General features: G+C 39.3%; 1 protein-coding gene across 1 annotated transcript; it reads right to left on the bottom strand.

Moving 5' to 3' along the window:
* Positions 1 to 1695: 1695 nt before the first annotated feature.
* Positions 1696 to 4936, bottom strand: LOC109963696 (endothelin-2-like). The gene is made up of 5 exons (XM_020606429.1): positions 4831 to 4936; positions 4064 to 4217; positions 3761 to 3874; positions 3116 to 3199; positions 1696 to 3011 (listed from the first exon to the last, which is right to left on the bottom strand). The coding sequence occupies exons 1-5, from the start codon at positions 4892 to 4894 to the stop codon at positions 2912 to 2914; spliced, it is 516 nt and encodes a 171-aa protein (XP_020462085.1). The 5' UTR covers positions 4895 to 4936; the 3' UTR covers positions 1696 to 2911.
* Positions 4937 to 11454: the final 6518 nt, after the last annotated feature.

Here is an 11454-nt window from a genome sequence, read left to right as displayed (position 1 = left end):
CTACACAGAAACGTCAACCGAGACGTCTCTGTTACCAGCTTTGCAGCTGGTCATAGCAGTAGTCAAAACATGAAGTAAATCAATGTGCGTGTGTCTGTTGGTTAAGTGGTGTGTAACTAAAAACATTCTCACGACCTCTAGTAACATGTCGTGACTTAAACATAAGAACATATTATGGCTAAGGCTACAGTTATACACGTCATAATAATAATATTAAACCCCCTGTCTGCTGACAGTCATCAACTCTTCTCTCTAGTTATCCTTGACCAGATGTACCCTGCAGAAACTCATAAGCATGACTAAGCATTTAACAGTCTAACTAGACATCCTATCTCCACTAAACATTTCTAATACATAAAGTATCTATCCAATTTCTATCCGACTAAAAATACCTAACAATATAAAGTAGACATTTGAGCGCTCCAGCCATCTAGCCTAAACTTTGACCTACTGTATGTGTCTGAGCCCAACCCAGACCTGAACATGATGTCTAAATTTCTGTCCAAACCCGGCCCAAACCCTTGGGTACAGCCTGAACTTATCTAGACATTACCCAAAGGAGCTGTATGTAAGAACACAAATGGCTAAATCACCTGAACCGACTTCACCCTGCCTGCTTCCTTGTACAAAATTTGTGTAATGTCTGATTAAGCACATGTGTGTGAATAGAGCAGGTTGCTGTCCTGAGAATTCACACACATGGAACACGTTGATGGCATTTCTTAATGTGACTGACACAAAATTGTAAAACCAAATGTTTGCTGTAGATGACTCAGCAAGTTAAGGATTTCTGCATTAGCTCGGAGAGTGAACACAACAAGGATGTAGGTGAAGGGCTAGGTATAGTGTAATGGAGCAGAGAGAAGGAGCATGTACTAAATAAACACGAACAAGAAGGTGTGACTGTTTTGTTTGACAAAAATATCCTAACTGGCCCAATTCTGTTCAGCTCCCAGTACCTCCAACTAATTACAGTTACAGTATATGTTTACCCCACCCCCAGCCCACAGTATGGCCATATAGACACTTTTTATTCAGAATTACTTTCACAGTAACAAATAAAAACATTTAATTTAACATGCATAATTAACTATAAGGCAGCTGTTAACCAGCTCTTGAAAAGATTTGAAATAGCTTTATAATTCCTGCACATTTTTAGATTATAGGTCTGCTAACATGTTGAATTATCTATCAGAATTCAGCTGAGTAGACATTCTCTGTTTTGGGACTGTTTGTGTTGGTACAGTAGGTCTTTCAAAAGCTAATTTGAGCCAAAAAGCCAAAAGCTTTGCTGCAGGTTACGACATCTGGCCCGAGATCTTTTCTAAAGTTAATCTGGCAAGCATCAGGGTTTTAGAAATGATTGATCCCAGAGCTTGTTGTACAGTGTCAGTACCTGCATATGTGCTCAGAGGAAGTGCAGCATTTTATCCAAAACAAGTTCTTAAAAGTTACCATGAACCAGCGGAGAATAAAAACATGCTGTTTTATTTCAGTGCAAACTGTTCAGTTGGTGTTGAATAAGTTCAAATTACATTTGCTGGAACATGCAATTTAAAACTGAAGATCCAATTAGTGTTAGAGAAATTAAACAGAACAATTAAACACCATAAGTCAAATGACCTCACCATTCTTTGAAAAAATATTTTTGTATGCTTTTATTTTACACAATTCAGTGCATCATTCATACAAATATAAATACATCTCTGAATAAGTTAGAGAATAAATAAGTTCTTCTATTTACAATGACTGCTATCACTTACCATCAACAGTAAACTTTTAAGCCGATAAACTATCCATCATATACAGCACTGAGACATTTGATGAGGAATATTTTCTGAGTTACAATGATATTTCCATGTGTCAATGATATTTCCATCACTGCGGGACTGATGGGAGGGAATGGATTCATGGTACAGACAAGGTGCAGGCCACACATGAATAGTGTTTGAAGTGCATAACACAAGCCAGGAGTCGGCTTTTTCCATTAGCTAATTGCAGAGAAATGAACATTTGTCAGAGGAGAAAAACAATTGCTGCGTCTTTCTTTCTTTTTTGGTCTTTGGCAAGTTGCATGACACTGAAACCTTCTGGTTGAGCTGTGCACAAAATACCTGAGTCAACACAATAGACCAGTTGTTAGTAGAAAGCGCAGTCGACTGTGTGCGCAGACGAGTGGACAGTTATTTGCCAGATAACTCTAAAGACACAACCTTCATTTCTCTATGGCAGTTTGTGCCGAGAGTGAATAAGCTTCCATTTTCAAGTAGGCCTGATAATTAATAAGCTATTTGATCATTTGCTCAAAACATTAGGCAAGACAGCAATTTCCAGCTCTGATACAGAGCAGACTTAAACTCAAAGTTAGCCATGAGAAAATAATTTCAAGGACATTTGAGTAAACATGGACAAACAATATAGAGTTGATATGACTCTGGAAGATGTCACCCTATAATCCTCAGTGTGAGTGAGTTGTGGATATAAAACTGCCCATATAGACGAGTCAAACCAGCGCTTGGTGCATGAAAACCTGATAACTAGTCACTTCAGGCTTTCTAGATGTGGTTGCCCACCAGCTCCCATGTCCTTGGCTTTGAAGGATCCTTCCATGGCAAGTAGACTGTTGTTAAGTTCAAAAGAGCTCAAGGAGGGTTCAAAATATTATCTTTGACTGTCCCCACCCAACATTGCACCTGCCACAAGGCTACTGTCTCAGGGAGCTGCCAGTCTTCCAAAGCTCTGTTTTGTTGATCAAATGCTTGATCCACCGGCTCCTTTGCATTGCATCTTTCCATCTCTGCATCCCCAGACTCTTAATATGTTTCAAAACCCTGTTGTTGGCACCGAAGCCCCCTGGAGAAGTCTCCAGTCCTTGAGATTGAATCCATGCTTCTGGCTTTGGCTGAGCCCTCTACCTCTCCATTCTACTCTTGAGTCTGTTGACTCTAGCCAGGTTCTGATTTGATGACAGAAAGTTGTTTGCGATCGCTATGTTGGACTTGACCACAGACCTGCAAAAGAAATAAATGAAAAGATGTCAGAGGTGCTTCAGATGCCTTACCATCAAAACATCACACTGTGTAAAGTCTGATGCTTAAAATTCTTCTTCATTTACCTAAATGATGCAAGAATTTTGTTGCGGTTTATCTTTTTATATTTTCCCAGCTGGTTCACACCATCATTCCTAGTATTCTCTGAGCTGTGGACAGATACAATAACAGCATTAAAACAAAGAAATAACCATCCCAGTGACCGCGACGTTAATATAACATGCAGTTTCCTTGGAATTCCAAACTAATATATTTAAGATGCCTTATGGGCAGGAATGGAGGGCCTGCCTCACAAAACACTCCCTAGGATAACATCTAGAGAAGATGACTAATCCTGGTGGTTTCATGACATCAAGTCAAAGAAGCAACAAACATTCCTTTGGGCAAGGGCTGAAATATAAACTGTCCAAAAATAGCAGCACCTTTAATAAACCTTTGTGAATTCTTTCTAGGCCTGCAAGGAAACGCCCGCAAGTCTCTAGTCTCACTGTGACTACTACCCTCATAATGTTATACCATTATCACAGACTGAATCATTTTGCCTCCTCGCTGACTCGTCCTCTACATCAACATATGCTCAGGCTTGTCACACTGGACTGACACTGGAAGGAGACACTTTGATACTATCTACTGTAGCGTCCAAAGGAGGGTACATGATGGGAAGGCCTTGCTTTGCTGTAGGGTTAGGTGGAAGAAGGAAGAGCACTCACCTTTTATGGCAGAATCTAGAGCAGGTTTTATCAGCTGGGTTGAGGCACTTGCAACGGTTGGTGGAACGCCGGCGGCGAGACAGGGCATTTCCCAGACCATATGGAAGGAGTTTACTGTAAAGGAAAATGAATCCAATTAGGACAGTGCTGGTAAAAGTATGAGGAAATAAAATGCTAAGTTTAGAAATTGTCCCAGAGTACTGCTGGGGATTAGGGTCAGGGTCAGGGTTAGTAAGGACATTTTCCAGCCTGGTCCCAAATGTAGCTCTCTGAATACATTCCTACAGCATTCTGCAGCCTCACCTTGGTGTGTTAACCCAGATAATATCTAGGTGGCAGAAGTAGATGCATTCTTTATCATCCCAGCTGTTACAGGAGCAGCGTTTGGTCCTGACATGGTGTTGATGTGGAGCCTGAGCTGGCAGCTCTGCCTCATGTAATAAGCTGAGTCCACAACCTAGAAAAACACAAAGGATCCCAAGATTAAATAGTGCCAACTAATCCTTTGAGTATGCAGTAAGTGTTTATCACATTTAATACAAACAAATCCACCTGGGATTAGCCTGGTTAAACAAATGTGATTGTGAGGACAGCTGAACCTACTTATCATTTTATAGATCAAGGTGCTTAGTCCACATCAACAAATTCCACAGAAGTGGCTGTGGAACAACAATGCTTTGGTAATAATGTCACTACTCTTCCATTCTTAAAGGAAAACAACTGGGTTCACCTTTTTGTTGTACACAGGTACTACACTTTCTGGAGTGACTTGCATAGGCTCAGATAATGTAACATACCAGCAGCTTCATTCTTGTGCTGAATTCATTTCTACTGTTATGATTTTATAACATTGCTTATTGTGGTAAATCACAAACCCCGACCATATATCTAAAACCTTTATTAAACCATTCTAAGTTAAGAGAAAACTGGTCATTTATTCTATTAACAGCCAAAAGGAATGTATTATGAAAGGAAGTTACTAATTTTTATTGTATTTCACTCATTAAAAAAATAACATAACTGCTTTAAAACACCCTGGAATGCTAATAAACAAAAGAAAAGTTGCTTACCCTCTTGCAGAGCTGTGCAGATAATGAATAAAGTCAGGATCTTGCACATGAAGGAGTCCATCATCCCTTTGTTTCTGAAGTTCTGATGTGTGAAAGCAGCAGGAGAGCAGCAACAGGTGCTTTGTGTTCATGTCTCTGCCAGGACGTCTACTTATACCACCCTGAAGAGTGATATCATGATGGCCCCTCCTACCTCTGTGTACTTGTCTGTCTATGTTAAACAAAACACACATACTCCACCTGCCCTCCTCACATTCCAGCAATGATCATACACACGCCACTTTCGACGCCCCCAGCTGGCCACCAAGGGTGGGGAGAACGAATCAGGAGGGTTCGAGTGATAGAGAAAGCAAAAGTGTGGACAAATGAGTAATTCTAGGTTTACATTTACTTATAGTTTATAGGCACGTGCTTAAATGTTTTGGCTTGTCGTAGCAGTAAAAGCACAGCGGTACTAAGGTGTTAATTCATATTGTATTAAATGAAGTAATATTTCATTAATAAATATGACAAATACTTCAATATTCAGATTAATGCAAAATGTGAAGTCATATGATCACAGCTGTATGATTATTTGTTTATGCAGACAAAGATGTATAGTAGTTGATAAACACATTAATAACATAAATAAATAGTTAAAATATCCTCCACTTTTATTAATCATTAATATAATGCATGTAAATGCAAAATGGGTTGAAACAGCAGCCTGATGACTGGAGGTTTTTTTTTTAAGATGTTAGGTATGTGGACGAGGACGGAGGCAGCAGAGGAAACAACAGCAGAAACAGGCAGAGGGTTTGCATGTGCCCTACGACTGATATGAGGACGATAACGTCCAGGGGACGCAGGAAGGTGAGGTCATGGCACAATCGTTCCACATGCCCTTACTCCGTCGCACAAACAATATCTCAGTGTGTAACATGCTTTGACCTTCTGAAGAGATACGCGGCCGCCTGCCACATCAGCATTCTGCCGCCCACACACATGTCACCGCCTGTATCGTCCACAGACACACGCACTCTCTCTTACCAGTGACAAAAACAAACATCATGGACCTGACCACAGTCTGGTCACCACACAGTCAGAACAGTTAAAGCGTGTGATGTAAACACACTCAGGTATTTCTGCTTGTTATCAGCTGTAGAATGGATTATATTATGCACATCCACACACACTGGAATGAGCTTTACCAAGCTCACACTAGAACACGACTGATGCAGAGGACAGATCTGATGCCCACATATTATTTAGGTTGGCATACTTTTATTCTACTGGCTTTAAAGGCACAGACTTAGGATACTGCTGTAGTAGTATGTACAGTGGTACTACTACTGGAGTATACACGACAGACCTGTTTACAAAGTCTATTTTACTGTATATGTCAAATGTATATGTCTTTCCTCTGGAATTTAACTACGACACATTTCTAATTGAAACATTTTCATCTTAATGTATGATATTATTCCTTGTGTTATGGATAAAAGTACCTACATTTGGATGAAACCTTTTACATAACTCATCTACAACTTATCCCTTTGTAAAATTTCTTTTTTGAATTTTTTTAAATTCTATGACTTGCACTTTTTTTAAATAACTTGTATTTAATTTGTTATGGGACTGTTGCAAGTTTTTATGTTCTGAAAATATCTTTTAATTTATTAATTTTACTAGGCATTACTAGAAAATGTTTAAACTGATGAAAGTAGATATTACTGTTGTTAGTACATCCGAGGTAGTAGAACATCATGGAACACAATTGGATGCAACATATTCTATGTAGGAAAAGTTCATTTATTTTCTCTGGAGGTCAACGACCAAGACTTTGTGAAATTTCATTTTTTTCAGGTATAGACAAGAATGCATTAGTTTCACATACTCTTTACCATAAGTAGTTTTAAATAGGAAGGAGCACAGCTGTAGAGGGCTTCAGCAAAGATAATGCAAATGCTGAGGAATCTTGCATAAGAGCTCCAGCAGGTAACCAGAGTGCAGAAGTAGGCATCAGTAGAAACAGGAAAAAACAGTGTTGAGATATGCATATTTGTGTGCGGTCATAGTTTGTAGGGGAAATGCTGAAACGATGTCACAATACAGAAAGACCGGTGCTTGACGAACTATTTGTTACAGTGAAGGAAAAAAATACTCATCTAGAGCAAATATTTGTCCAGTGGTGCAGCCTCAATCTAAAGGGACCCCCTCCCCTCGTTTCCTTTTCCCCTGTCCCTTTATCCAGACAGGGCAGTCACAGTGTCAAAAATGTGCCCTTATCTATTTCCCACTTCCGGCTGCTGCTGAGGGCAATGGAGGAATGTGAGGTGGCGCGATGACAAACAAACAGTGGAGCCATGATTGCAAAATCCTTTGAAATCCCACTAGGATGAGGTTGAACATATGGCCTGAGACACAATAACACACAGACGTCACGACATTCAGGACAGTGTGAAATAGCTGAATATGTATGTTGTAAGACATAGCATGTCCAGCTAACTAGCTTAGTACCTTCAGTAGTTACCGTGGGTAGTTAACATAACTACATGTTGTTGGGATATAATTTGCATTTTAAAAAAACTGCTCATGTGACACATCTGCTATGATGATATTTGACCGGGATGATACCTGGATGCTACTAACCTTAGCATCTGTCTTTCTCTATGCTGGATTTTATCATACTTACAACAGACTGACTAGTTTTTTCCCTTCCAAAGTTTGTTCTACATGGATCATCAACTGATGAAGTTAATATTTTACCAGCGACATTCAGTTTTCACCATGTGCGTTACTAACAAATGCAGACCCCCTGGGTATTGAACAACATGTCAGCTTTAAACATTACATAGCCACCACAGTATCAAATTAACATCAGCACAAATCCATTTGATTCAATTCATGGAAAATTAAGTATAGACAGTTTGTCTGTATCTGGTTTCACTTCGTAATAAACCCTAAAAATACATAATGTCTCTAATGTAGCTAATTAAGTCTTTTTAGATGCTGTCTCTAAAAGGCTGCTGGTCTTGTTTTGTCTATTCTGCCAACACAGTGTGAAGGCAGCATGGTCTGGTGAATGGTCACTTACATAACTTCAGCACACTTTGATTTGATTTGATTTATTCATTCAAGCATGTAAAACAGTTGATATGTCAACACATGTAATTTTACACATATCCAACAATAATAATTCAATATCAATTTACTTATACCTAGTACATGCTTGAATGGAGTAGGAAGAAGTTAGACTTATCCAGTCCTACCCCATGACATCATCTTACCATCATTGGTTTGCAAGCAGTATCTCTACATAGATAATTATCCTCTACACCATACAAAGTGCTAACATTCTACATAATTACATTCATAGATAATTATCTTCTATGCCACACAAGTAATATACTAAAGAATTATTACTAACATTCTTACCCCACACCCACAATGTTCCATCTGATTAATCATTACACTTTCTGTATGAGATCAGCAGGACTCGCGCACCTTCGCTCTGTTTTGAATCATTTCGACCAGGAATGTGACACCACATCAAAGAAAAACAGAGCCATCTCATCTCTCTTCCTTCTGGGGACAAAAATGTGTAAAACACAGGAAGCGAACTTAGTCAGTGGAGGTTGAGGCAAGAGAAGAGCACTGAACAGAGATTAACACACACACACACACACACACACACACACACACACAACCCTGATACTGTATGAGTGAGGTGAGGAATGTGGGCCAAACCCCTTTGTGAGTAGACGGAGGTTTTGATAGCAGCATCACTGCCAGCATGTCCAATACACAGACTGAAACTATAAACCACACTGAGACAGTTTCAGTTTGTATATTTGGCATGAATGATGCTGGGGCTGCTCCACCTGTCTGCAACGCCAAGCCATCAGAGGCTCTGACAGCAGCTAAACAATTGAAAAAATAGTTGATGGAAACTCCAAGTCACATGACTTGTTTCTTCAGATATGGTGAATAAGAAATATGCATCACTCCTGTTCTATATTAATCCAACAGTGAAAATAAAAGCAGCTGAAGACCCAGAGACAGCTAACACTAACATCTTCAGAGGTTCATTTGTGTCCTCGACAACAAACACCTGTGAAAACATTTTCTAAGTTTTTTTTTTAACCTGTGAGAGGTCACCTCTCTTCTATAGGAGCACTCTGTTCACATTCACACCTGGAAGCTGCCCAGTAAATCCCAGTCTGACCTGCAGGCCACTGAGCAACTGGGTCTTGCTTCAAGCCACCACAGTAACATTGACGAGGGAGGGGAAAGTGTTGCTTTCCCACCTGTCCCACTTTTCTGAGGTTTTCAACCATATTTGACCGGCTTCTTCAGCAAATGGGATTCTCTCAGGTGTCAGTGGCTTAACCAGCTGATTACATCATGTCCAGACAGACACTTTGCAGATTGCAGATGAAAAAAATGAAACTAAAGTCATTTAGCGATTTTTTTTGTGCTTTCACTGTTTTGTTCAGTGTAGAATTAGTTGTACTTGGTAAAATACCCACACAACCTGACAATGACAGTATCACCAGAAATACAAAGGATCCACTCTGGGAACCTTAAAACAACAGAAGTTACAGTTTATAGTTTTTGGAAGCAGCTCAGTGAGTTCTTTCTTTTTGTTTTTAGAAAACATCACAACTTTTTACTGTAATAATTATCAATAATACATATAACTTGCCATTTCCATAATGGCAAGTCTCAAAACAAGCCAGTGGAACATGCAGAAACATCCTGGTCTTTCATTTTCCATGTTTTGCTGACATAGTCAAGGATATGTGTTGTTGCCTATCAGATGCCGTCATCAGTGCTGGGTCCTCCATACATGACAGAATCGCCCCATTCATTGATGTTAGTTTCATTTTACATGGAAGAAATCTCCCCAAAATGTTTCCCATTGTGAATTATCACATTGCTTTTGTCTCCTGCTCATAGCTTAGGAACAATATCAATTGACAATTACGTTTAATAACATTATCATTGGTGTACCAGTTATTTCTGTTGCCCTGGACTCAACACATCTAACACTGCCATCACCTTCCTTGGGTTTTACAGGGAATGTTGTTTGTATAGTGCTGATAAAAGAAGGGATAACAGTAACAACTGAATCATATCTATAAAGCACAGTCTTTCATTTTTCCACACCTGAGGTCTGTGTTTTAATCTCTGTGAACTTTCAGAATAAAACTATAAAATGCAACAATAAACTCCCTCACTTATTCATACCTTCCTGCTGTATGTGTGTTATCTGTGGGATGAATTCATACAGCAGGTTCCAGTATGAGGTCTGGTACCTTCAGTGATGTAATTCTGCTCTGGCAGCAGCGAGGACATCAAGCTGCTTTCTCCTGCCACTCAGTGGTTACACTGGGCATCTTCAGTGCCTTGAGACAGCACAGTTCAACTGTCACTTATCACATGTACAGAAACAGCAGACTATATGAAAAATCAAAACAGTGCACAAAATGCCTTTTAAGTTAAAAAAAAAAAAAAAAAAGATTGGTTCCAGGTTTAAAAACTTTAACATCACGCACAGCCTTACCATGTCCACGAGGTGGCGCCACACTCAGCACAGCATCTGCAGGTTTCAGGAACACAGACGCCTTTTTATAGTCTTTTCTATATCTGTTTTAAAGGTTAGATAATAGCAGACATAAATAATAAAAGCTGATGCATCTGGACACTGAGAAAAAACACTGCATCAAGAAAAAGATGAAAAATAAAATTCTGTAAACAAAAATAACAAAAAACAACATTAACCCTGTTGCTACAGTGGACTCACTAGTACTAAAATACAGTGCCAATAATAAAAGTAGGCTATGACATACTACTTTCAGTATTATCTGGTTTTTTAGCTACTACTATAGCTGCTCATTATATTATAGCACAAACTCCTAATTGGTAAAAGCGGGCTAAGTTGAACCAATGACTATTTCATAACAATACAGAGGGACATGGAGCCAGTGGTGGAAGGAGTACTCAGATCATTTAATTAACCTAAGTAAAAGTAGCAGTACCACAGTGTAAGATTACTCTGTTACATGTACAAAGTCCTACATTCAAAAACACATTTACTGATTCTGAAAAGTTACTGTTGTGAAATACATGTGGCTTAGTAAAAAGTGCATTTGCCTCTGAAATGAAGTGAATTCTAAGTATGAAGTAGCAGAAAATTAAAACACTCAAGCATTTCAAAATGTTACTTACTGTAACAACAGTGCTTGGTGTACTTAGTTAACAACAGTACTTCATGTGGTGTACTGAATTTCCACCACTGGGCACAACCATTCTGTGAACTTTAGCTTCTAAAAAAATGCTAATAATGTTTTGTTTTCTGTTTGCTTTGCTATAAAATGATAATACCTTTTACATCGACCCACGTGCAAATACCTGAATGACATGTAAAGATAGACACCTTGAATAAGACAGGATATGGACTGACGTGCATGAGAAAGAGCTTAATGTATTGAGCCGAGTCATCAATGTAATAAGCACCCATCCATTTTCTTCCGCTTATCCGGGACCGGGTCGCGGGGGCAGCAGTGTAAGCAAAGATGCCCAGACTTCCCTCTCTCCAGACACTTCCTCCAGCTCCTCCGTGGGGATGCCGAGGCATTC

This window comes from Monopterus albus, unplaced genomic scaffold (assembly GCF_001952655.1).
Source record: "Monopterus albus unplaced genomic scaffold, M_albus_1.0 scaffold77.1, whole genome shotgun sequence".
Taxonomy (NCBI): domain Eukaryota; kingdom Metazoa; phylum Chordata; class Actinopteri; order Synbranchiformes; family Synbranchidae; genus Monopterus; species Monopterus albus.
This window is presented reverse-complemented; position numbering and strand designations above follow the sequence as displayed.

Bases quoted from the DNA above. Each gene is read 5' to 3' on its own strand.
- LOC109963696 (XM_020606429.1), bottom strand. From the start codon at position 4,894: ATGATGGACTCCTTCATGTGCAAGATCCTGACTTTATTCATTATCTGC. The intron at 4,218-4,830 runs GTAAGCAACTTT...GTGTTTTTCTAG, and splicing joins CTGCACAGCTCTGCAAGAGG to GTTGTGGACTCAGCTTATTA. The intron at 3,012-3,115 runs GTAAATGAAGAA...TTTCTTTTGCAG, and splicing joins AAAATTCTTGCATCATTTAG to GTCTGTGGTCAAGTCCAACA.